Genomic DNA, 26,042 nt, shown 5'->3' with positions numbered 1-26,042 from the left:
CTACCCACCAGCATGGCAGAGAAAATGGTTAAACAAGTGGCAGAGCAAACTGCACAAAGAAACACCAGGCCAATAAGGCTACCGCACGCATAAACAGTGAGAAGTATGTATAATAAATGTATATCAAGGTGCAAAATCACATAAATATGACTGTATCTGCATCAATGGACTTCACAATATAAGGGGAAGAACTCATTATCAGAAATAACTCCAAACCTAGTCCTTGCAATTGTACCATCAGAGAACAAAAATACTACAATCTTTAGCTCATGATAAGACCACAACAATAAAAGAAGCTGAGGAGGGTGGCAACATTGTCATTCTTGGTACAGCTGACTATATAACTGAAATTCACAACTCAGATCATTGATCACGATACAACCGATCACATTACCAGAATTATTAAAATCACGGCTGAGGAAGCCAATATTCTGGGCTGCATTCCAGAACACATTGCACAATTTCCGATTTGTCCCTTCCCGAGAGTTCTCGTTTTTTATGTTCTTCCTAAAGTCTACAAAGGTATTTCCCCTCCCCAGGTCGTGTTATTTCTGGGATTGTTTCTTTATTGGAACCCTTGTCTCAGTATTAAATTCCTTTCTCAAAACTTTTGTTCACAACATGAAAACTTATTTACAAAGTACAAGAGATTTTGTCAATAAAATAGAGAGAACTTCTTGCTCCCATGGAATGGTTTTGGTGACATTAGATGTGGAAGCATCGTATTACAACATTCCCCACAATGGTCAGGCTGGTAGTTGGCCACACTCTAAATGAAAGATGTCCCCTCTCTCCACCTACACATTTTCCAATAGAATTGCTAGAAATCACTTTGTTTTAGATTTGGGGGAAAATACTTATTTCAAATTAAAGGGGTCACAATGGGATGCTCAACAGGCCCATAGATCACTAACCTTTTTATGGAGGACTCTGAAACAAAGGAAATTGACAACCCTCTCAATCCTTATTGCAAACACATTTATTGCAAACACATTTGATCCGCCTCGATCTCAGATTGCAAATGCCTTAGCAGACCAGGTGCTCAGGAGCAGCAGCAGCAGAAGGCCATTGCTTTCACCTCCTGCCTGTGAGCTCCCAAAGGCACCTGGTGGGCCACTGCGAGTAGCAGAGTGCTGGACCAGATAGACTCTGGTCTGATCCAGCAGGCTAGTTCTTATGTTCTTATGTCTATATAATAAACAATCTATTTTTGTTGTTTGATGACCAGTTAATTGTAGATGACTTTTGTTAAATGGCTTAACACATCACACCTGAGCGTCACATTTTCCAGCAATGTGAGTACCACCAAAACTAACTATTTGGCCACCATGGTATACATCATGCAAGACAGTGGGTTAGCTGTAAGACCATTCTCAAAACCTACACATAAGAATAATGCATTACATTTAAAGTCCTGCCATCCACCTACTTTAAAAAGGAGCCTTCCAATTGCTAAGAGAGAAACAGAACCACAATTGAATTAGACTTCTTAACAAAAAGATAGAAAGTGGTTAAACAATATTACAACAGAGGCTATTCTAAAACACATACTAAATTTAGCTTGGAACAGAGTGGCTCATTGTTGCAAAACAGAAAGAAGGGGCAGGATGAAAGAATTAACTGGGGCTTAGATTTCACAACTAAGGCCAATGATATTAAACTGCTTGCACTGAAACACTGGCCTGTCGTCTCCAAACACTGATCCATTCTGATTGTCTACATATTCCCATAACTGAGGATAAAATAACAAGCCATTGTCCTTGTAGGCACTGATCCAAATGCAGTTTGTAAATGAACACCAAAAATCTCAAACACCCACTTAGAGAATTTGAATGGGAACTTAAAAACTTTACCACCGGTCTGACTAAAGGCTGTGTTTATCTCATAAAATATCCCTGCCCCAAATTATATATTGGAATGTATAGCAGATCATTGAAATTTAGAATTTCTGGTCCAAAATAAATCTTAACCATACTGATGCTCCACAAGTACAACACTTTATTGATCACAAACACAAGACAGAGACATTTCTTTCTGTTCTTTATTCAAATATAAAACACATTTTCATAATGGAGTGGATTTGAAGGGATTGTTGAGGCAGACTGAAGCTAGGCTAATTTTTCAGTTCCAGTCATGCAAGCCTTACAGTCTCAATCAGTTTGGATTTGTGTTGTTTTCAATAATGTCTTTTCCATTTGTTCAAAGTGTCTTTTCCATTGACCCTCTGGTCTTATATTGTGAAGTCATTTTGATGCAGATAATAATGATGTCAGGTCGCCTTTAATGAGCACTTTAGCTTCTATATTCTTGTAATTCTTCTTTCATATGTGTTGCGTACCTGTAACAAAACACACAATTTAGATCATGCCTTGTTACATCACATAGTAGAATTCTTTTCACCTGAAAATGATTCTAGCGTTGTATTTCTAGCATTGTAGCAATACTAACACACACGCACCTTGCATTTCATGGGCATGCTGTGACTTTCCAGATACTGGCCTTCAGTTTATGTTCAGAACTGCATATTTAGCAAATATGAATAAGATATATATTAAGCTTCATACTGGTCAGCACATAGTTCCATTTATTTTTTGGACTAGATCTGGAGAAGCACTTCAACAGCTATATTCTTGCACCTGACAGCATAGGTGGGTCATACAGAGCTACACAAATTGATACAAAGAAGTGTCATAGAATTCTTTGCTGAGGAAGACGAGAGTGTGTTTCCCAACAAAGCAGAAACTATTATCCGGAATACCTGTCTCTTGAACAGTGTGCTGAACTTTATGCACCAATTGTGATATTTGATGATTGTTGCATTTCTGATAATTTCTTCTTCCCCTTGTATTGTGAAGTCCATTGATGCAGATACAATAATATCTATTTACTTTTGCACCTATTTATTGTACATATTTTTTCTCTATTCATGTGTGTGGCAGTCTTGATGGTATCGTGTTTCTTTTTGCAGTTTGTTATTTCTCACTAGACCTCTTCTGTTTACTGCTTCATCAAGGGGCAGAGCTCCTGCTGGAGTTAACAGTTCTACCCCTCGTGTGATCTGTGATCCTGCCCCCGAAGACATCTGAGCACCAGCTGTCGTGACCCTGCCTACCTCAGCTCAGCTCCTGCCATCTTTCTTGTGAATGGGGCGCTTTCGGCCTGGGAAAGAAAGTGATCAAGTCAAGAATGTTATCTGCTTCTGGAATATGCATGTCTGGGTAACCTCCTTCAGCCCTCTTCCCATTTGTCCTCCCTCGTCCTTCTCTCCTTCACACCTCCTCCTGCATGGGAATTGTGTGTGTGCAGTGCCTGGGTAGTGTCTCGGGGTGGGGGTGAGGGTCTGACATATTTGTTGCTTGGAAGGGTCTGACCAGTTCAGACAATAGTGGTATCAGCTACTCCTACGCTTATCATGAATAAAACAAGAATTCTACTTTTAAAGTACTGTCTTTGAGCAAACCTGGGGCTGTGATACCAGCAGCCACCCGAGTTTCTGCTCAGGGACTCTTTTGGCTTCCCCAGTTCTCTGAGGGGTTTGCACTCCCTTTTTGGGTACCATTGCCACTAACTGGTCTCTTGAACGAATGATCTGCAAAGAGGGCCAGGACTCTCAGCCTCCCTCCCCTGCGTTGATGTTCTAATTTATTTTATTTTTAATTTTTTTTTCAATTTCTATACCGCCCCATCCCCGAAGGGCTCTGGGCGGTATACAGCACATTAACCAACATGTACAAGATAAAACAACTAAAAACTTATTAAAAGCAGTGGTAAAATAGAAAACTAAGCATACTAACTAGAATTAGTTTGCAGAATGGTGTCCGACGATTCAATTTCAAACCCTCTTTCAGGGGGGGGAAGCGCAACCAGTCCCAGGATGACAAGAGGCACAGATGTAGAAGGCCGGGGGGCGGGGGGGGGCACCACTAAGGCACAGGTGTCAAATTTGCGGCCCTCCAGATGTTATGGACTACAGTTCCCATAATCCCCTGCCAGCATAATGCTGGGAAGGGATGATGGGAACTGTAGTCCATAACATCTGGAGGGCCGCGAGTTTGACACCTATTTTCTAAGGCCTGACCTCATGCCTGTGTTTCTGGCTACACAGCAACTGGTTACCATACATGGCCCTACTCTGCTTGGGTGTCACTGGGGAATTCAGTGATTTGCAAACTGACCTCCGCATTTGCCGGAAGCCTTTTCAGTAGCTTGTTCAAGCACTGGAAGTCTATGGGGTACACAGAACTGTATCTCAAAAATATAAAATTATAAACCATGTATTCCAAATAAATTGTCCACGTGCATACCTTCAGCACATCCACCAGATTGAACAATGAATCCAAAAGGAAGGAGTAAACAAGCAATTCCTTTGTCCCTGGATCTGTACACGCCCTTGCTGATCTTATTCTAAGGCTGGTTCTTCAACTTAGAAGTCGCAGCATTCTCAGAGCCTCTTGGAGTTTTTGTTCAGGCAGACAACCCTTTGTCTGTTCCATATGGCAATGGCCACCATCCAAGATAGAGCTCAGGTGTGAGAGCCCTTCACTCCCAATGAAATCAGCCAATATTGCCCTCCAAAATGGACCTCTCTGACATTCTGTGCCAAGGGATCTTTTCTCTTTTGCCATGCATGTCCTTTAGCTGAGAAACCTGCTCTAGAGGAAGCCCAGTTCCTATGCTGAGGGGGCTGCTTGAAGATAGACACAGCCGTATATCAGCCCCCCTCCCATCTGCTTGAAAATAGACACAATAGAGGTAATTGTATCCCCCTGGTCTTAAAGCAGGTGAGGCAAGGGCAGTTTCAATCAGGGAAACAGCACATGAAAGGAGGCAGTTCCCTGGACCCGGCCCCCAGGACTGCTTCTTGCAGGTAAACGACAAACTTCAGAACTATTATCATCATCAGAGAGGACGGCCCTAGATGCCTGCAAGAGAGGCCCTCAGTTGGAGGGAAGCCCAGAGTATCCGTTGTCTGCCAGCATTTTAGAGATGCCACCAGAACAGTCTGTTGGGGGTGCTGAAGTTTGCTGGATTTAAGACCTGGCTGCAGGGAGCTGCACATGAGAGGCCCGAGGAGTCGGGCATCAGTTCAGGCCCATGGGTGGTATTCAAATCCTCTTCCTGACTTTCAGCCTTGCTGTATTGCCTCATTTCCTAGCGTGTAGTGATCACAAACAATTCTCTGCACTTTGGGCAGCATTCAGGAATCGTTCTGTACTAAAGCAACGTTCCATTTGGATAGCCGGCTGCCTTCTTTCAAATGTCACCATTCTCCTGAAGTTGGCTTAAGATCAGCTTCCCCTTGTAGGCCAAGGGCTGGGCGTCAGCTCAGAGCTCAGGGGGCTTTTGAGAATGAACAGGGGCCCACAGCCCAACTCAGCCGAAGCAGTTTGTGAATGTGTACATTTTGGAAGAGTGAAGATTTCTGGACATAGGGGACATTTCCTGTTTACCACAGCAGATGGCACGAACCTATCATTTAACACATTGATTGGTCTGTTGTTTGTAAGAGACTGTTTTCTTTCTTGTGTCTTTGGTGACACAAGAACACTAAGCAAGCACCAGAAGAAACTGCTCCCTCTGACACTGGAGCTGCTTCCAGGAGTTCTCTCTGCCTTGACTTCCCAACTGGAGGGCTCATTTTTGGCACATTACTCTCATCTTTATGGAAAGAATGCACTCCAAGCACTTGACTTCTGGAAGGACTGGGGACCAGCATCCTTTTACCATGCTATGGCCTTGCCCATATGGTGCCATTTTCCTGTGGCAAGCCCCTTGACAGCAACATTCCCACAGCATTTTTGACCTGCCTTGCCAGATTATAAAAAATGAGTAATTGTTATAATTATCTGCTGCTTCATCTGTTTTAAAACTTCATAACATCATGACAGCATTATATTGCCCTGGAGCGCCAATGTGGAGTCACGTGTGTGGATGGGGAAAGTCAGAAAAATGGGAGCTCCATCGCTACAGCACTCGTGCCTCTACTTTTACACGGCCAGTGGAAGCAGCATGGAGGAGCCTCACTCACCACAAGGAAGTCGGCCTGTCCTAAACAGATACAAGGAGGCAGCGTGGAAAAGAATCTATTATGGTGGGGAACCCAAACAGAGGGGAGCAGCACCAGATGGGGCTCCACTGCGGCAGGCGAGGCAGAGAAAGAGATCCATGCAGAAACTGGCTCAGAACACTGCAGAACAGAAGAGCCCTGCTGGATCAGGCCAGTGTGGGAATATGTCAAAACATTCTGGTAGACGATGGTTCCAGGGAACCCACGAGGAAGGCAGAGGACCTGGATGACAAGGTAGCACTTTGTGAGCGGTGCATTCCAGCAACATGCTGAGATTGTAATACGCTACATGAAGCACAATGGGCTGGGCGACCAGGAGGATTATCCCTGGGAAATAAGCCAGGCCTGCAGGCATTTATTTCCCTGATGAAGCTATTCTGAGATATTGTGTGCACATTTGGAGTGATTGTTTGTACTAATACATTAGTCGACAGCATCCGTAAGCGACTGCACTGATGTTGTTCTTTCACATTGAAAGGGGCATTTTTCTAATTGTAAAGGCACTGTGATAGATTTATGGATGAGAAGTCGATCTCTGGCTACCGATCTTGATCCTCTTTGATCTGAAATTGCAAATGCCTTAGCAGACCAGGTGCTCGGGAGCAGCAGCAGCAGAAGGCCATTGCTTTCACCTCCTGCATGTGAGCTCCCAAAGGCACCTGGTGGGCCACTGCGAGTAGCAGAGAGCTGGACTAGGTGGACTCTGGTCTGATCCAGCAGGCTCATCCTTATGTTCTTATGTGAGTTACACTTTAAAATTGCAAGAGATTTCATCTCTACTTGTAACAAGTGCATCGTAAGGAACTTGTTTCCCAAATAAGTTTTGCATATGCCAATGATTAAGGGTTTGCTTTCCTCCTGTGTGTGGAGTCTCCATTAGATGTAATTCATCTGTGGAATGGTGCCTACACACAGGTTGTCTTTCTGCACGCTACCTTAAGTTTTATAGTTGAAGCCCAGTGAGCTATTTGTCACATTACATTAAATTACTTATTTAGGCCCTTCTGACAACAATTTAATTTTGACCAAGGGCACCACAGTTGTTTTTGTATTTGGATGGTTTCATCTGTGCTTATCACCTCAGGTAATTGTTAGTATGCAAACAAGACGCCATGTTTCTGCCCCCCCACCCCCAATTGCAAAGGCACTTCAGGTAGGCGTGAAGCACAAGTTTGACAAGTGCCAGCAAAAGGCCCTTCCAATTGAGCCGCCAGTTCTGGGACAGCCCTCCTCAGCCCAAAGAGAAGAGGTCCATGGGGGGTGGACAAAACAATGCCCCCCACTTGCTCTTCCCAGGCCAGCAGTAAGACCCACAGGCCAAGTCTCAAGGGACTCCCTCGAAATGACGCCTACCCACGACCCCTCACTGCTGCCAGAGGTTCTGAACGTGGTGCGGTGGCGTGGCAGCCAGCAAAGGAGGTGAGCTGGCTCTGAGGTTGGACCGTGGACTTCTTGGGTGAAGAATGACCAGAGTTGCTTTCCTTGCTGGCTCAGCTGCTCCAGCCCAGACAGTAGCCTGACAGGCACAAGATCCGCAGGTGACGCTTCTGCATACATTTAAACCTCACCTTTCTTCCCATTCAGGATCCAAAGCAGTTTCCATTATTCTTCTCTCCTCTGTTTTATGGGGGGAAACATCACCTGCTTTCTTCCTACAAATTAAACTGCACAGAGGAAACAAAATGGGAGCGATCGACTCAGACTCCTGGGTCCCATGATCCTTTTTAGGAGACTTTCTAGCCCAGAATCCCCCCCCCCCAAGTGGTGGTTGTGGGTGCCAGGGTGTCCACAGACACCTTTTTGTGGCACCCATCCTGTGTTTTGAGAAATAGCGGGGGGGGGGGGGGATTTTGCCGAGTCAGGCTTCTGAGAGGCTGTGCACAATTTTAAAAGCATTGCTTTGGAAGCAGATGTGACTTAAGGCAAGCCATAGCAACGTTTTGTGGCAAGCGTCACATCTTCCACCAGCAATCTGTGTTTTGCAGAATTCCAAGAGCCAGAAACCCCTCCTTTAGTCTGTGCCTAGAGGGGTGTCAGCAGGACGGCAGTGAAAGATCAACAGGCATTTTACCCCCATTTTGCAGCAACATCCAATGGCCTCTGGGGAAAAGCAAAGGCAGAGGACTACGGCAAAGCACCTTTCAGGCACCTCCAAGGAACATAAGAGCTTGCTGGATCAGATCGGAGTCCATCTAGTCCAGCACTCTGCTACTCGCAGTGGCCGGCCAGGTGCCTTTGGGAGCTCACAGGCAGGATGTGAAAGCAACGGCCTTCTGCTGCTGCTGTTCCCGAGCACCTCCTTCCATTGGCGTTTCCCAGGAACAAATGCCCAGCACTGACTGGGGCTGTGCATTTTGGGGCAAGGACACCACAGGGTTTAGAGGGGCTATGGATGCCATACCACTTGCCCTCGCGTCCCAGATATGTGGGAAGAGGGCTGGGGCTACTTCCCAGAGTTGGTGGTACACTGTGTACATCCTGAGATGGAAAACTGGCCTACAGTTCATTTGATGTTCTGGTGCCCCAACTTCAGTCTTGAGTCTTCCAGAAAAAGGAGGGGTATAAATGTAATGTAATAAATAAATACATAAATATAAATAGAATATCTTCCAGCCCATAAGACTCCACAGTCTGAAGACATTGTCTTGCTTTATTAATTCTGATATTGTTGAAGGCTTTTGTGGCTGGATTAAACTGGTTGTTGTGGGTTGTAAGACTTCCCTCTGTGATATACCTCTGAAGATCCAACCACAGATGCAGGCGAAACGTTATGAACAAGATCCACCAGACCACGGCCACACAGCCTGGAAAACCCACCACAACCAATCCTGACATCATTTTTATTTTATTTTTAGATACTGATCTGAATGTTGAAAAGCAGCTCTAGAAATTTTGCAGATAATTTATATGCATATGTATAAAACTCATTTTTAACCCCCAGGCATTTGGGTAAGTTTTCCCACCAACCCAAGCTGGGTCGAGCCGAGTCTGGGAAGGCTGCTGTGAGAACTTGGTGGATCCGCTGGCCGCTCCGGGGGTGGGGAGTTCTGACCCCCCACCTCACTTGAATGCAGGAGAGGCAACTCTCCTTCACCCTCCTCAATCTAGAACTCCCAGAGGGTCTCGCTGGTCACTTCCTCTCCGTCAGCCTTGAGGGTGCCTTCGCGGTCCCCTCGCAGGTAGTACCCGTTGGGGGCCAAGATAGCCAAAAGGTTGTTCCCCCGGATCTCCAAGCAGAAATTCAAGGCAGACTTCCCCCCAGTCTCAAAGGTCTTCTCTGAAGTCAAAGACCAGAAGCTTTTGCCACGGGCTGCAGTGAGAAACGAGGTATGAGAAGAAAAAGAGAAGTCACTGCTAGCCTCACCTTTACCTGCCTGTGGTGGTCTTTGGCCAACTTTTAGAATCATGGAGTTGGGAGAGACCACAAGGGCCATTCAGTCCAGACCCCTCCTCCATGCAAGAACACACAATCGAAGCACCCTGGACAGGTGGCCACCCAGCCTCTGTTCAAAAACCTTCAAAGGAGATTCCATCACTCTCCAAGGCAACGTATTCCCTGACTGAAACAGCCCTGACTGCCAGGCAGTTCTTCCTAATGTTTAGGTGAAATCCCTTTTCCTGTACTCCGGGTCCTGGTCTCTGGAGCAGCAGAAAACAAGCTTGCTCCTTCTTCAACATGACAGCCCTTCAAATATTTAAACATGGCCACCATGTGACCCCTTAACCTTCTCTTTCCCAGACTAAGCACACCCAGCTCCTTGAGTCTCCCCTTGTAGGTTATGGATTCCAGACCTTTTACCATTTTGGTCGCACTGCTCTGGACCCGTTCCAGCTTGTGAATATCCTTCTTGAATTGTGGTGCCCGGAACTGGACACAATATTCCAAGTGAGGTGTGACCAATACAAGACAGAATGGCCCTATTACTTCACTCCATCTAGACACTATACATCTATTGATGCAGCCCAGAGTTGCTGGTGGGCAGGGAGTTCTTTCAAGGGCACCCCTTCAGTTGGAGCAGGAAGGAGGAGAGGGGCTGGACATCTCCAAAAACAACGACAAACAAGCAAACCCCTCTTGGGGCTTCTTTTGAGGGCCCTGGAGCAGAGGCCCCCTGGCTGCCAGGCTGCTTCTGGGGAAATGAAGCCACTGCAGAGAATCAGCCACCCCAGCCTGGGAAGGGCTCCGGGATTTTGCACTGAGATCAGCTGCAAAGGTGTGGGGGGGAGGGGGGCTCCTCACTCTGGAGGTGGTAGACGCCGTGCTTGCAGGGTAGCAGCTCAATGCAGTCTGGTTCCAGGAAGTTGCACTGCAAGACGCTGTGGCCAGGAGCACAACCCACGTAACCGTAGGGGCCACGCAGCAACACGAAGGAGCGGTTGGCCAGGCGCAGACTGAACTCCTCGTTGGGCCCTGCAGCAAGAAGAAGGGCCGAGGTCAGCAGGGGCCCCTGGGCAAGGGGACCCGGACGGACCAGAAGGAGCTGATGCTCCACCAGGCAGAATTCCCTCTCACAAGGTGGGACCGGGGGGGCGCCCCTCGCCTTTAGGGCCACCTACGTGGCACAGAGAGCTCAGAGGGCCCATAAGACGGAACCACCAGACAGAAACCCCAGGCTCAGAGGCAGTCTGGTTTGGATTACGACCTGCTGGAGGAGCAACCAACGCGGGGGGGGGGGGGCCTTTCTTGTGAGCTTCCTCAAAAGTATCAGCCTGGCAGTGAGGGCCCCTCTGGGAGGGCAGAGACCGGCTGCGGGCGGTTCTAGCCTTGTCTTGGGGGTGACATGAGGGAAGGAGGGGTAGGAGAGATTTCCAGATTCCTGTTGCAGGGAGTCCTGTGTAAGGTTGTCCCACTCATGCACGCACACCTCCCAAAGGAGGGGGGACTGGCAGGGGGAGGGAGGGAGGGTGGCAGGAAATGCCAGGCAGGGGAAGAGCTTGCTCCAGTTCCTCTCACCTGGATGCAGGGCTCTGGCTGCCACCAGCCCAACTGGGAGGCTGCCCAGGTAGCAGCCATTGGAAGCTCTCAGGCAGATTTTCCCACAATGCCACAGAACGTGGAAGTTGGTCTCTGGCTCTCCGCAGTAGCCATTGGCCACCACATTCTTGCATTCTCTCTGGAGAGAGGAAACAAAAGTCAGAGCAAAGCAAAGCAAAGCCTTTATTGGCATACATAGAACAACAGCAACAAAACACAACAAACAAAAATTTTAAAAGGCAAAAAGGATAACCTCAGATAAATACATATTATTACTGGCTCTGGATTATTTCCATAACAAAGCTTGCAACCTCTTCACAAAAAACAGAATCAGAGTTATTCAACAAGAGAAATAATCTAATCTAATCTGTTAACTCAGATTGGAAGAGAGGGTGTAGATTGACATATTTAGATCTAATTTTAGCAAATTTAGTGCAATGTAATAGCTGGTGAGCCAATGTTTCAACTACCTTAGAATTACAGCTACACAACCTTTTAGATTTTTCCAGGTTATTAAACCTGCCATGTAGTAAGGCAGATGGCATAACCTTGAATCTAGCAATTGTGAAGGCTCTCCTTGAGCAGGGGTTGGTTAGAAAATATAAGCAGTGGGCCATGCGACCCTGCTCAAATGGAATTAAAAATTGTGTGGGAGAGCAAAAAAAGTCAGAGGCAAAAGAGTGCTCCTTTTGGAGCATGGGGTCACCCCCACCCCCACCTCGCTCCCCAAATCACAATAATTTATTATATAGGGACGTTTACTTTATAGATAGTGCACCCTCCCCCTGAGGCTGAAGGTGGGGGACACATAAGCCAACGCAGTCAATACGATGGAACATCTCATAAATAGCACATTCAGAGCAGGGTTACAGAAATGTGAAATACAGCAAAAAATTATACATTATATAGTGCGGAAAATGGTCTTGTGTACGTAGTCGAACACCGTCAGAGCAGGATGATACAACTGACAGACAACGTGTACCTCACATGGCCAGGATGGAGGCCCATGGGGGGGGGGGGGTTCTCCACATCTTCCCATGAGCACAGGTGGACTGGCGTTCGCCACACGCAGGGGAGTGAAGCTTTCCTTAACTTCACAGCTCTCACTTTTTGTGGGACTGGACAATTCTACCCCCTCCTAAGAAGTGGTGTAACTAGGCAAACTGGAGCCCTGGGCAAAACCTGAGTTTGATGGCCCCCCAGGCGTGTGCCTGGTGCAATGCGCACCCCCCCGGCCACCTTGTAGCTACGCCCAGTGGCAAACTGGAGGCCCATGGGCAAGGGGACCCAGACGGACTAGAAGGAGCTGATGCTCCACCAGGCAGAACTGGAGTTTGGCGCCCCCCCCCCATGGGCAGCTGCCCTCCCCCACCTTGACTAAGCAATGATTTTTTTTACACCAGGTTGTTTCAAAGTCACCATCACATTATAGAACATGCCCCAACTCACAAATCTGAACACAGCAATGGGCCATGCTACACAACAGAAATAATTTTTTAAAAACATTTTCAAAATGCTTTCAAAATGTTTTATTACTGCTATGAAAACATTTTATGGTGTTGTATCCAGTCCTTCCAATTGGGGGAAACAGCATCACTTTCAATGTTATTTAAACTGAGAACCCCAGATTCTCCCTTTAAGGTGGATTTAAAAGGAGAATCTGGGCTCCTTAGTTTAAACGATGCTGGAATCCACCCCCAAACAGCATCATTTTCAATGGTGTTTAAACTAGGGAGCCCAGATTCTCCTTTTAAATCCACCTTAAAGGGAGAATCTGGGGTCCCCAGTTTAAATAACATTGAAAGTGATGTTATTTGGGGGTTGATTATCCCCCACCCTGAAACAGCAAAAGGAGGGGATTTAAAAGGAAAATCTGAGGACATTTGGGTGGTGCCTGCTGTCAGGGGTGCAATTGTTAAGCTAGCACCACCACACTTTCAGGGTATCTTTAGGAGACTCTCCTAATGATACCACCCAGGTTTGGTGAAGTTGGGTTCAGGGGGTCCAAAGTTATGGACCCTCAAAGGTGTACCCCCATCTTCTATTAGCTCTCATTGGAAACAATAGGGGATGGGGCACCTCCTTTGGGAGTCCATAACTTTAGACTCCCTGAACCAAACCTCACCAAACCTGGGTGATAGCATCAGGAGAGTCTCCCGAAACATCCCTGAAATGTTGTTGCTGCTAGCCTAAAAACTGCGCCCTCTGCAGGCCAAAAATGGAAAAAAACCGCACTAAAAATACTCACAAACCCCACACACACACAACAAATAAGCCTCCATTTTGGAAAGTGCCTCAGCCATACAAGGGGGCACCCTGGGCAACTGCCCACTTTGCCCAATGGGCATTATGCCCCTGCTCCCAAGAAGATGGTTCTCCTGCTGCCTTCCAAGCTCCCTGGACATGTGGTCTGGGGACCCCCTGGGCCATTACAGTGTGCTCTGGAAGGTGTGTGTCTCCACTCACCTGCAGATCCTGGGACTCTTTTGGTTTGTTCCAGGGCTGCGGGTGGCTGGATTTTGTGGAATGAAGGGCAGGTGTCCACCCCCTCAGCTGCCCTGAAGTTGTGGGGAGGGAGGCCCTGGAGAAACCCCTCTCCTCCCTCCCACTCACTGATCAACTCAGATCCCACACAGGCTGAACCACCCTGCCCTTTCCTGCCCTTCTGCTCCTGATGCAGCACCCCCCCCCCCCAATACACAGGAGTTGCTGCCTGCCTGACTTACCTGAGCCAGGTAACTGTCGTTGGTGCCTCTTAACTGCACAGTCTTGCAACTGGGATTAACTTCAAAGTGGAAGATGGACATTGGTGTCACCTTCTTGGACCCAGCAAACACATCTGACTCTGGGGGTGGGTGGGAAGAGAAGGCGTCCCCCTCAGCAGCCATCACAAGGTAGCCAGCGTGGCTCCCTCCACTACTCTTTGCACAAATAGATTTAATTGGTTCATTCATTGGTTGCAATTTAAAATGCAGGTTTAATTACAACTGCCCCATTATGGGAAAGGCAGTTAGATGCTCTGCTTCCCTACCAAACAGACACCAAATGGACACCTAATCCAAAGTAATGTCGTTAAAAAGCGCAACAAAAGGTATTTCTTTCTGCGCGCCAACTCAGGAAGCTCTCAAACTGCCCAGAGGCTGCTGATACAGTTCTACAGATGAATCATTGAGTCTGTCATCTGCACCTCTACTCTTTGTGGTTTGGTTCTGCAACCCACCAAGATCGACACAGACTTCAGAGAATAACCAGCACTGCAGAAAAAACAATTGCTGCCAACCTGCCTCCCATTGAGGACCTGTATACTGCACGGGTCAAAAAAAAGGGCTCAATGAAAATATTTACTGACCCCTTGCATCCCTGGACATAAACTGTTCAACTCTTACCCTCTAAGCATTCGCTACAGGCACTGAACAACTAGACATAGAACAGTTTTCCCAAAATGCCATCCTCTGTTAAACAAATAATTCCCTCGATAATGTCAAATATTTATTATATATTTATTATATAATTGCACTACTTTTCATCGTTCCTATTACTACCCATCTCTCCCAATTATGACTGTATGACTATAGCTGCTGACATTTCATTTTATTTTTATGATTTTACATTTATGTTTTATTACTATTGATTGTTTCCTGATTGCTTACTAGACCTATATGACAATCATTAAGTGCTGTACCTTATGATTCTTGACAAATGTATTTCTTTTATGTACACTGAGAGCATATGCACCGGAGACAAATTCCTTGTGTGTCCAATCACACTTGGCCAATAAAGATTCTATTCTATTCTATTCTTCCTCTTGAGTAGTTAAGAGTCCACAGTAAGCACGCTGGCCTAGGAAATGTAAACATTCAGAGCTGCAAAGAAGCAGTTACAGCACAAATTGAAAAGTGTCCCCACCAGAGACACCCATCAGTTACTTCTGCGAAAGGTGTGCCAAAATAAATCCACTTTGCACCTTCCCCAGAAGGAAGAGCTCACTGCACTGTGACTGGCAGCCTCTTTCAAAGTGAGGGCCCAGTCCGGCTGCAGCTGTAGGAACCAGCCAAATGAAGGGGGGCATCTCCATTAGGGAGGGGCACTTGGCTCAAGAGCTCATACAGGGCAAGAAGTGTGGAGTGTGCTCGGCTGTGAAGGGCTTTAAAAGTGACAGCCAGAACTCTGCAAAAAAGCAAAGCAGTTGCCCAGGCACAGTTTGGTTTGATCAAACTGCTGTAAACTGGCCAGTAATCCAGCAGCATCATCAATGTTTACCAGCTCACATTTTCGAGCAGCAGCAGCAGCAGCAGCAGCAGCCCCATCCATATCTCCACAACAACCCTACAAAGTTATCCAGAAGGTTCCTGGCTGAGTTGGGATTTGAACACGTGCCTCCACGCTTTCACTTAGTGGGTGCCCACTGATCTGCTCTACACTGGCCAGGGGAGTCCTGCCTGTCTGCATTCATGAATGAGGAAACACCCCCCCCCCCCGCTTCCTGCTGTCTCTTCCTCGCATGCCTGGACTGAGAAACGGAATTTACTTGCCATGTATGACGGTCACGTATCTCTTGGTTCTAGTCCTCAGACTGACCCATTGTGGGCATCTCTGGACAACAAACCACTCTCCACTGTCCACGGGGCTGTGTCCGAGGCACAGGAGGCCACGCTTCCCATGCGGATAGAGGACACGCCCCTGCCTGTCGGAAAAGAAGGCCAAGCATCCTGGCTTCAGGGTCAAGTGAAAGGCCGTCTCTGCAGACGGCGTCTTGACGAGCTTCTCTGACCTGGAGAGGAACTTGTGGTTGGCGGTCTCCAGGTGATAGACGCCGTCCCTGAACCTCAGGATGAAGCTGCACTCCTCCAGGTAAGGCACCGGTGTGTCCACCCAGATCCGCTTCAGCTCTGCATCGGCTCGGGCGTAGAGTTGCAAACTTGGGTTGAACAAGACCACGTGGACATGCATGGCCAGCCGGGGCATCCACATGTGGGAGGAGGTCAGGCGCCGACTGATGCAGAAAACATCTTCTCCATCAGATTCCAGGTACTTCCCGCTGTGCTCCTGCTGGAGTGTCCACGCCCCGCTCGGGTGCACCTCCAAGAGGAAAGGCTCCTGCTTTTCTGACGCGGGCTGAGCACACCGGACGGAGCCGTCAGGAGCCACCAGGAGAGCCTGTCCTTGACGCCCTCTCAGCTCCACCACAGTCTGGTTTTCCTGCTTCCTGGTGACCTTCAGCTCCCAGGTCTGCAGAGACCCAGAGAGGAACATCAGCAAAGTGCTCAAGAGCAAAGACCACATCATTGGCGAAGGGTGTGTGTGTGTGCTGCAGAAACTGACCTGCACGCCTGCCTCTGTGCATGCCCACTCCGGCGAACCAAAGGCCAGCTTTGCTCCTCTCCGACAGCATCCTCCAGTGGAGCCCTGGGGGTCCCTGGCAGGGGAGCTCGGGGTGGGGCTGAGAAGGACTCCCCAAAGAGAATGCCCAGAAGACTGCAGCCCCCGGCACTGCCGGGAGGGGCTGCCAAAGGCCCCACGTGTGGCCGAGCTCCTTGGCTTCCCGGGGAAGCCCCACTGGAGCCAAGTCGGGGAACCAGTGAAGGGGGCGGCTGGGGGAACTTCACTAGAGATTCCGGCCCACCGGCCCAAAGGGAGGGCCCCCATCCCCCCGTGAGTCCTGCAGGGCTGGCTTGTGGGAGGCGGGCTCCCAGGTCATGGAGTCATAGAGTTGGAAGAGACCCCAAGGGCCATCCAGTCCGACCCCCTGCAATGCAGGAACACACCGTCAGTCAGGAGTCCTCTGATTTTACGTTCCTGCATTGCAGGGGGTCGGACTGGATGACCTCTGGGGTCTCTTCCAACTCTATGAGTCCATGACCTGGGAGCCCCCATCCCCCTCAACCGGCCAGCCAGCCGGGGGGCTCAGCACCAGAGGCGGGCCGGATGCTCGGCGGGGGGGGGGCGCTTCCAGGGATCCAGCGCCGCTCCGGGCCGTGTTGGGAAAGGGGCCCCCCGGAGGGGAGGGGAGGGAGGGAGGGGGCGCTTCTGCTGCCGCCCCCGCTCACCTGCTGCGGCCCCAGCGAGCTGCCCAGGGCGGTCACGCCGCCCCCGTAGCGCTGGGCCGTCAGGCAGCCGCCCGTCCGGTCCGTCAGCCCCACCTGCATCCCTCCCCGCCCGCCTGCCCGCCCCCCCCCCCCCCCCGGGGCCCGCGACGCCAGCGACGCGCCGGGTCTGCTGAGCGCACAATGCGAGGGAGGGGGAGGCTCGAAACTCCCGCCCGGCCGCCCCCGCACTTCCGGGGCGCTCCTTCCGCCCCTCGCTGCACTCTATGATCCCGCCCCCGCGCTTCCAGCTACTGAGCATGCGCGGTCAGTGAGTGGCCACGACGCCCGGTCGCGTCTGCGCAAGCGCAGCGCTCACCCCGGAAGGGGCTGCTGGGCAGAGGTGGTAAAGCTTGGGGTGGACCCAGGGCGTCCCGCCCCCCCCTCCGAGTGCGACCCTTCCCACCCTCCACCCCCCGAGTGGACCTACTTCAGAGAAGCGGTGCCCAGGTAGACTGCCTCTGATGGGGAGGCTCAGCGGGAAAGAGACCTCCTGGTGGAGTTGGAGGTGGGGGATATTGTGGGGCTTAGAGGGGGCGCTGCGGGGGAAGGGGGCGTTTCTGTCCTCTGAACCCCCATCAGGAGTGGGAGCCTGTGGCTGGGCGGAGCTGTGTAGGAGGCCTCCCAGGCGGGCTGGGAGGGGCCCTGGTTCGGGCAACGTTCTAGGCGGGGCCGCATCACCCAATGGCTCACGGAGGCACCCCTCGGGCAGGGGGGCACCAGGGGCTCCTGCCTGGACTCCTGGCCGCCTCCCAACATCGTCCCTTCCGGATCAGTTCCCTTCTTGTTCACCTTCCAGGACTGCCAGAGCAGCCGAGACATGGAGAAGTTCGGCATGAACTTCGGGGGTGGCCCCAGCAAGAAAGACCTGCAGGAGGCGGTGGAGTCGCAGCGGAAGCAGCTGGCCCAGTACCAGGGGCGGCTGAAGGATGAATGTGAGGCCTACAAGGCCAGAGAGTTCATGCTCGAAGGAGAAGGAGGCCCTGGAGGCCGGCCTCAGAATCCTCTCCAGTGTCCCACCGAGGTGAGACGTGGGCGGAGTGTGTCCCAGCAGCCAAGGCTGGCGGCTCCAGCCCAGACCCCAGCGGCGACAGGACTTCCCGTGCACAGCGAAGACAGTGCGGGACTGGGCGGCCAGCCTGTAGCCAGCACCAAAGGGAGACTCCGGCCCCGAGGAGAGAGGGCCAATGGAACGCTTCTCTCACCCCTCGGGCTGGGAGGGCGATGGGCAGTTCGGAAAGCTCCGGCAGCATCGGCGAGCCCAGCGAAGTGGACCGAAGGGTTCTCCAGCTGAAGACGCAGCTAGCCACCATCACCAGCGCCCTGGCCACCGTCGCCCAGGAGAAGTCCCGCATGGAGGCCTCCTACCAGGCAGACAAGAAGAAGATGAAGCAGGATCTGGAGGAGCTGAGCAGGAGGGCGGGCGAGGAGCGCAGCAGCGGCCTGGAGAGTGAGCTGAGGGGGTCCCAGCAGCAGCTGGCAGAGACCAAGGCCCGCCTGATCACGCAGCAGCGACCCGACTGGGCGCCCAGGGAGCAGAGTGACCGCGCCGGGCCATGCTGGGGGGAGCTCAGCACCTGCTCCAGGAGAGCCAGAGAGAGCCAAAGCGGCTTGGGGGGGGGTGGGGCATGGAGTGAGACCAGAAGAGAAGCTGGCATGGGCAAAAGCAGGGGTGGCTGGACCAGGCCGAAGGGGCTGGCCGCCAAGCCAAGCAGCTGGCCCAGGAGGCAGAGGGCCTGAAGAGGGCGCTGCAGGCCGCCCAGGAGGAGAGCTGCAGGCCCAATCCACAGCTGCAGGAGCTGCGGGCTGAGATGGTGGCCCTCAGGAGCCATTTCCAGGCCCAGCTGCTGCAGGAGATGAGAAAGGTGCTGCTGGAGCCCCGGGCAGGAAGGGGGGCACCAGAAACCCCCGGGGGAGGTGGAGTGTGGGGTCCTGTCGTTCCTTGACCTTGGTTGTCTCCACCAGGCCTCCCTGCAGAGCTGGCCAATGACGACGGGCAATGCTGGCGTGTTTGTTTTCAGTCCTTGATAATCCCCAGTCTGGAGCTCGGCTTTTCCGCTGCTGCTGCTTCATGCAGAGTGAATATTTTGATGATAAGAACATCATCAAGAGTGCCCTGCTGGGTCAGACCAAGGAGGGTCCATCCAGTCCAGGTGCTGGTCAGCCATTTGCCCCACAGGGCCAAGAGAACGAGGGCTTGCCCTGATGTCACCTCCGAGCCCTGGGATTCAGAGGTTGGCTGCCTTTAAGCATGGAGGCCCCATTTAGTCACCATGGCTGGTAGCCCCCAATGGATTGCTCCACCTCAAATCTCTCTGATCCCCTTGTGAAGATGGGTGTGCCTGTGGCCATCCCCACATGGATAGGATGGCAACAAATTCTGTGTTTCAGTCCCTGTATGAGTACAGAAGTCCTTCCTTTGGCTCGTCCTGTACAAGGAGGAAGCACTTCCTGTGTCCACCCTGCGCACAATTGTAGAAACTTCTATCAAGTTCTCTCTTTTCTGGATTGACAATCCCCGGGCTCTTCGGCCTTTTCTCCTGGGAAAAAGTTGTCCAGCCCCTCGATTAACTGGGTGTGGGCTCCAGCTCTGCAGTGTCCTTTTTGTGACACAGGGCCCAGAACTGCACACAGCATTCCCAGTGAGGCTGCCCCATAGATCTACACAGGGGCATTATAATATTGGCTTTTAAAAATATCTGTCCATTTACAAATAACCCCCAGCACAGAGACTGCCTTTTTCACCCCTGCTGCAGTCTGACTGCAGTTGCGCCAACCTAAACTAATTGAACTCCTTGGGGTGTGTGTGTGTGTGTGTGTGTGAGTCAGTCAGTCAGTCAGTCAGTCAGTCAGTCAAATGCTCTCAAATAATTTCCAACTCAGGGTGATATCAAGTAATCAGTGTCCTACACAAGGTCAGCGATATCCTCCGATGGTGAGTAGGCTGGAAGTGAAAAAACTCCACCAAAGAAGAGGGTGGACACGTTGTCCTCGTGCTCTCGCCATGAGCCCCAGGGGTCCCTTTCCCACTTTCTCTTGCAGCCGTTCGGGCTGTGTTTGACATATCTGCTAACAACTGTCCTGAGCTTGATTTGCCACAATGTCTCCCACCCGCCCCATTTGTGGAGATGCGCCTGCAGCTCTTCGGTGTCAGTCTTGGTTTTCACCGTCCTGAATAATGTGGTGCCATCTGCACACTTGGCCACTGTGGTGCTCACCCCTAGTTCCAGATCGGTGGTGAACAATTTCAATAGTACCAACCCCAATTCCGATCCTTTATGGCAGTGGTGGCGAACCTTTGGCACTCCAGATGTTATGGACTACAATTCCCATCAGCCCCGCTAGCATGGCCAACTGGCCATGCTGACAGGGGCTGATGGGAATTGTAGTCCATAACATCTGGAGTGCCAAAGGTTCGCCACCACTGCTTTATGGGATTGCTCTGCTAATTACCCTGCATGGTGAGATCTGTGCATCCAGCCTTTCTCCTTGCTTGTTGCTGTTCATGACCAATTCTAAATCCATAAGAGAACCCGTCATTTTACCCCAGGGCTGCTCAGCTTTCTCAGGAGTCTTTGATGAGGTACTGGATCAAAAGATTTTGGAAGATCAAGACTGTAACGTCCACAGTAGCATTCATATCTACGTGCTTGCCTACTTTCTCAAAGAAGTCCCAGAGGCTGGTGAGGCCGGACTTTTCTTTGAAGAAGCCAATCTGATTTTCCCTGAGCAGGGCTCTGGTGGACCTAATAATTCTGTTTTTCATTATGGTGTCAACTAATTTGCCTGGGAGAAATGTTAGGCTGACGGGGCTGTAATTTCCTGGTTCTCCTCTGGATCCCTTAAAAAAAAAATCAGTGTAACATTTGCTGTTCTCCAGTCTTCTGGTCCAGCCGCTGAGTTTAGTGAGAGGTTGCGTACAGGGGTTAGTGTATCAGCTGTCCCAGATCTGAGTTCCCTAAGAACTCTTGGGCACAGGCCATCAGGACTGGGAATCTTGTCAGTTTTTGATTTCCCCAACAGGTCTAGAATTTCATCTCCGGTCACCCCAATTGTACTCAGTTTTTCAGACTCCCTTCCTGAAGATGGTGGCACTACAGAGCCGTGATCTCTTTCCCTCTCAGCCCCAACTCCAGCATGGCAGCTGTGTTCACACCCCATCAGTCCAGATGTGAAAGGGGGAGGAAGGTTGCCCGAACAGGCACTGCTCACTCTTCCTTAAACTCTTCCTGGGACGTTCTGACCGGCAGGCCTGTTGGCATTTGTAGAGCGGTCAGTGATGCTGACCGGAGGCTTTTGAGGGTCTTGATGAAGTTGCAGACAGCACATGTTTTCCTTTTCCAGATGCCTCGTTTTGTCTGGGGTGCGTGCGTGCTTCCCTTTCTCCCTGCCCAGCCTGTGCCCAGTGGAGCTGCTGTCCCCTTCCTGACAGGAGCTGAATAACACAGCAGCCGCTGTTTGCTCTGTTCTTTTCAGACTGCTCAGGCAGAGGAGCGGGTCCAGGCAGAAGAGCAGAGGGTGACCGGCCTGGAGGGCCAGATGTCCGAGGTGTCCGAGCTGCTGGGCACCTACGAGAAGGCCAAGCAGAAGGACCAGGCCACCATCCAGAAGCTGAAGGACCGCATTGCCCAGCTGGACCTGGAGAACAAGACGCTGGCCATGGCTGCCTCCGGTCGCTCCCCGCTGGATCTTGCCATCGAGGAGACCAACCTGGACGTCAACATCCTGAGGGAGAAGATGGAGAAGCTGCAGCAGCTGGTGCAGGTGGCTGCCAAGCACGGCCCGTCCCCGGTGGCCCCGGAGGCCCCCTGCCCGCCTGAGCTGCCCACGGGCGGCACGGAGACGGGGGACGGGGAGAAGGCCTCTGCCGCCTACTACCAGCAGGAGCTGAGGCAGCTGAAGGAGGAGTTTGAGCGGTACAAGCTGCGGGCTCAGGTGGTCCTCAAGAACAAGTCGGCCAAAGACGGCAGCCTGGCCAGGGAGCTGGAGGAGGCGCAGGAGCAGCTGGCGGAGCTGAAGGGGAAGTACGTCTCCCTGCGGCTCTCCTGCGAGGAGGTGGAGCAGCAGCACCGCCAGCAGCTGGAGGCCAAGAGGCAGGAGCTCTCCTGCCTTCAGCAGCTCCACCGGCAGCAGCTGGAGAAGTGCCAGGGGGCCTGCAGGGAGAGGGTCCTGCAGCTGGAGGAGGAGATCCACAAGCAGCGGGACCGAGCGCTGCTGGTGCTGGCGGAGAAGGACCAGGAGCTGCAGCACCTGCGGGTCACAGCCTCGCCCTCTGGCCTCCAGAGTGCCCAGAAGGCCCTCGGGCCGGGCCCCCAAGCCGACGGCAGCGACGGCAGCCAGGAGCCGCCAGGGGCAGAGTCCTTGGAGAGCCTCACGCAGGCCCTGTGCCTGACCGCCCCCCCCGGCCAGCCGAGCCTCCTGTTGTTCAGGGAGCAGCTGGCCCGGAAGGAGGTGGAGGTGGCCGCTCTGAAGAGGGAGAAGCACCGGCTGGAGGCCGAGGCCCGCCACCTGCGGGAGAGGCTGCTGGAGGAGCAGGAGAGGAGCAGGGAGGAGGTGGCTGCTCTCCAGGGCCACGTCCAGAAGAGCTTCCGGGACCAGAGCAGGGAAGGGGCCAACCTGGAGTACCTGAAGAACATTTTCTACCGGTTCCTCACCTTGACGGACTCGCTGGGTCGGCAGCAGACGCTGACGGCCATCCTGACCATCCTTCACTTCAGCCCAGAGGAGAGGCAGGTGGTGTTGAGACACGAGGCCGGCAGCCACAGTTGGTGGCCTCCTGGGAAGAGATGAGGCTGCCCTTCCTGGACCGGGGCCGAGGGGACGGCCGTCGCTGTTTAGTGCCAATAGACGGGGCGGACAGATGCTGGGACCCACCGACTGCAGCTCTGTACCCCTCCCCCAACTGCAGTTTGTGCTGCCTCCTGCCTATGGGGCAGGAGTACCTGGAGAGCTCGTTTTCCCCAAAGGGGGCTCTGCTCAGGGTCAGGTGGGATTTATTTTCAAGGACTTTTTGTTTCTTGCTTTGAATCCACCAGACGTGGAAGGGGCAGCGGGGGGGGGGGGGGGGTCTGTGATCCCGGATGGTGTTTCTCAATGCTCATGATTGGTTAATAAAAAGAGCATTAGCTGCCCTCCCCCTGGGCCAAGTCCTTGGTGCCCTTGGTATGTTCCAGTGCTCCAGGGTAGCCCAGGTGAGACAAGGAGAGCAGCTCCTCTGGGGTGGAGGCACACCTTGGCCACTGGGCTAGGGGTGCAGACAAACTCTGGCCCCAGCAGCAAGCGCTTGGCTGAAGGAACCCAGCCCGCTGCTTGCTACTCACGGGTCGTACGAACCAGGCTGAGACTGGATTCAGCCCATTTCTGGACCTCTGGCACCTGCTGCCCTCCAAGGAGATAGTAGCACTGGCCAGAGTGGGGCGGAGGGGTGCGTGTGCCAGGATGTTACCATGGTTGCAGGGAACAGGGCTGTGAAATGTGTTGTGTGGCCCATTCATTCAACCTATCCTACCTCACAGGGTTATTGTGAGGATAGAATAAAGAACTGTGTCTGCTGACCTTAGCTCCTTCGAGGTAGTTTGGGGATAACTGTGTGAATGATCAAGAAGGATAAGTGCCGAGTTCTACATCTGGATAACAGAAATGAGTAACACACATACTGGATGGGGGAACACACTTCTGGGTAGAAGCGTGTGTGAACAAGATCTTGGGGTACAAATGGACAGCAAGTTAAGTATGAGCAGTCAGTGTAATGCAGTGACAGAAAAGGCTAATGCGATCTTGGGGTGTATCAACAGAGACCTAATATCCTAATTGCAAGATGTAATAGTCCCACTGTCCACCGCATTGGCCTGGCTGCACTTGGAGCACCGTGTGCCAGAACAGAGCGGGTGCAGAGGAGAGCCAGGACAGCCATTGGGGGCTTGGAGACTGAGCCCTACGAGGAAAGGCTGAGGGGCTCGGGAACGTTCAGTCTGGAGGAGATTGAGGGGGGATGTGATTGCCCTCTTTAAGTCAGAGGAGGATCGGGAGCTGTTCCTGTGGGCAGTAAAGGATGATGGGATTAAATTATGGGCAGAAACAAGCGTATGTAGGGAAAATGGGGCCCAGCGCATGCTCTCAAACGAGCCCCCCCAGCTGCCACCTGCCAAACTCCTGCTGCCCCCATGATAAAGCTCCTTTTGGCAGGGTACCTACCGTAACTTTGAAATCCCAAAGTTGCTGGATTGTGGCGGCTGGCAGCTTACCTCCCCCCCCCCCCCACGAGAGGGGTGGAGTCAGGTCTTCCACCAGAATCAACAAACAGGCTCTGGACACTTCATCAGAAGTCTTTATTGAACACAGCAAGTGCCTAGTAGCTTCTGCAAAGCCCATTCTGGCGGGCTGCTTATTCCACTGGCATCAGTGCCTGGAGAGAGATGCCCGGAGGGGCTGCTCCCAGACCTGTCCTCCTCCCATGGACTGAGCCCCAGGCTCCGTCCGGGGCTTGACCTTCTGTTCACCCTGAGATGAGGCTCACATCCAGGAGGCCCCTGGCTTTACAGTTCTGGGCCCCGCGGCAGGTTCCCTCCCTGCTCACAGCACATCATGGTCTTGCTGGGTCAGACCCCGTCAGGTCTGCTGCTGTGAGCGGCCAGCCAGACCCCTCTTGTGCTGCAGGCGACCAATCTCCTTGCCCTTCCCCCCTCACAACAAACGCCCTGTGAGGTAGGTGGGGCTGAGAGAGCTCCGAGAAGATGTGACTAGCCCAAGGTCACCCAGCTGGCGTGTGTGGGAGTGCACAGGCTAATCTGAATTCCCCAGATAAGACTCCAGAGCTCAGGCGGCAGAGCTGGGAATCAAACCCGGTTCCTCCAGATTAGATACACGAGCTCTTAACCTCCTACGCCAGCAGCCTCTTGTTTGTGTTCCTTTCACAGGATTGGGTGGTGATCTGGGGAGGTGTTTCTTTCGGGTTCAATCTATATCTGGCACAATTTTTAAAATGCTGCTAATTTAAAAGCCAGTCCCCAAATACAACGCTGCCGTCAGGGCTCTTCGTCAGTGGACAGGCTTCCTCTGGAGGGGCTGGGCTCTGCCTCTGCCTTGGGGACGTTTAAGCAGAGGCCGGATGGCCCTCGGACAGCAAGGCTGATCTTGTGAGTGCAGTCATGACGGTGGGGGGGTGGGGAGGCACGAAGACACCATCCAAGGCTCTAAGGCCCTTTCTTGCAAGCCCAGGGGAATGCCAATTGATCACCCGTTTGAGTCAGGAAGGAATTTCCTTCCAGGACAGATTGCCCAGGGATCCTACCATTTTTGGGTCATCTTCACGACAGGGGGCAAGGGTCAGCGGGGCTGGTAGTTGTGAATTTCCTATATTGTGCAGAGGGTTGGACTAGATGGCCCCGGAGGTTCCTTCCAGTTCTGTGTTCCTGTGATTGTACAAATGATGCCCAGATTTCTAGGCACAGTTGTGTTAAAATAGGGAACTAGCAGAAAGCCTCTTCCCTCGTGGCTTTTGCACGAACCAGCTCAGAGTCACCAGCCTCTGCCTGGCCAGGAAACACTGCAGAGTCCTGGAGCGTGAACTCCTGAACCACAGGCAGCTTCTGCCCCCCCTTTCCCAGGCCCTACTTCTCACAATCAGGCGGTCCTAAAACAACATAAAGCCCTGCCCACGAGAGAAGCAGATCCTCTCACTCGCCCTTCACGAGGACCTAATTACCCTGCACGGCAGGTACACTAGAAACAGAATTTCCTTGGCAGGTGGATCTCTGGAGTGGGAAGTTTGGGAAGGCTGCGAGACCCAGCAGACAGCCTGCGAGGGCACATCGGAGAGCAGACGGTCTTTGGGGGGAATGCCAGCCTCCCCCTCCCTCCGTGGCAGTTAATTTATCTTTGATCAACAGAACTCAAAACTTCATCCCCTATCAAAGTT

The 26,042-nt window shown here is 51.9% G+C and overlaps 2 protein-coding genes across 11 annotated transcripts; one reads left to right on the top strand and one right to left on the bottom strand.

The window, feature by feature from the left end:
- Positions 1 to 2,023: 2,023 nt before the first annotated feature.
- FSCN3 (fascin actin-bundling protein 3) lies at positions 2,024 to 17,323 on the bottom strand. Of its 10 annotated transcripts, none has more exons than XM_048501270.1 (6): positions 17,283 to 17,323; positions 15,575 to 16,681; positions 13,769 to 13,887; positions 11,022 to 11,181; positions 10,308 to 10,478; positions 8,897 to 9,377 (listed from the first exon to the last, which is right to left on the bottom strand). In XM_048501270.1, the coding sequence occupies exons 2-6, from the start codon at positions 16,326 to 16,328 to the stop codon at positions 9,172 to 9,174; spliced, it is 1,410 nt and encodes a 469-aa protein (XP_048357227.1). In that variant the 5' UTR covers positions 16,329 to 16,681; positions 17,283 to 17,323; the 3' UTR covers positions 8,897 to 9,171. The 10 variants fall into 10 exon arrangements, with proteins under 10 accessions (XP_048357220.1, XP_048357225.1, XP_048357219.1 ...); XM_048501264.1 differs by lacking the exon at positions 17,283 to 17,323 and adding an exon at positions 17,090 to 17,270 and having other exon boundaries at positions 15,575 to 16,271; XM_048501260.1 differs by lacking the exon at positions 17,283 to 17,323 and having other exon boundaries at positions 15,575 to 16,271; positions 16,365 to 16,781.
- Positions 17,324 to 17,444: 121 nt separating this feature from the next.
- On the top strand, positions 17,445 to 23,679 carry GCC1 (GRIP and coiled-coil domain containing 1). Its single transcript, XM_048502186.1, is given in 6 exon segments — positions 17,445 to 17,575; positions 17,925 to 18,083; positions 18,085 to 18,336; positions 18,338 to 18,676; positions 18,679 to 18,990; positions 21,602 to 23,679. Coding segments are annotated over 5 exon segments (2,355 nt in total). The 5' UTR covers positions 17,445 to 17,575; positions 17,925 to 17,945; the 3' UTR covers positions 22,916 to 23,679.
- Positions 23,680 to 26,042: the final 2,363 nt, after the last annotated feature.

Source organism: Sphaerodactylus townsendi, linkage group LG06 (genome assembly GCF_021028975.2).
Source record: "Sphaerodactylus townsendi isolate TG3544 linkage group LG06, MPM_Stown_v2.3, whole genome shotgun sequence".
NCBI lineage: Eukaryota > Metazoa > Chordata > Lepidosauria > Squamata > Sphaerodactylidae > Sphaerodactylus > Sphaerodactylus townsendi.
This window is presented reverse-complemented; position numbering and strand designations above follow the sequence as displayed.

Excerpts from the sequence above, each read along its gene's own strand:
- FSCN3 (XM_048501259.1), bottom strand. The coding sequence starts at position 16,688 with ATGGGGGCCCTCCCTTTGGGCCGGTGGGCCGGAATCTCTAGTGAAGTT. Across the intron at positions 11,182-13,768 it reads ACGACAGTTACCTGGCTCAG|AGAGAATGCAAGAATGTGGT; the intron begins GTAAGTCAGGCA and ends TCCTCTCTCCAG. Across the intron at positions 9,378-10,307 it reads CGGCGTCTACCACCTCCAGA|CCCGTGGCAAAAGCTTCTGG; the intron begins GTGAGGAGCCCC and ends TTCTCACTGCAG.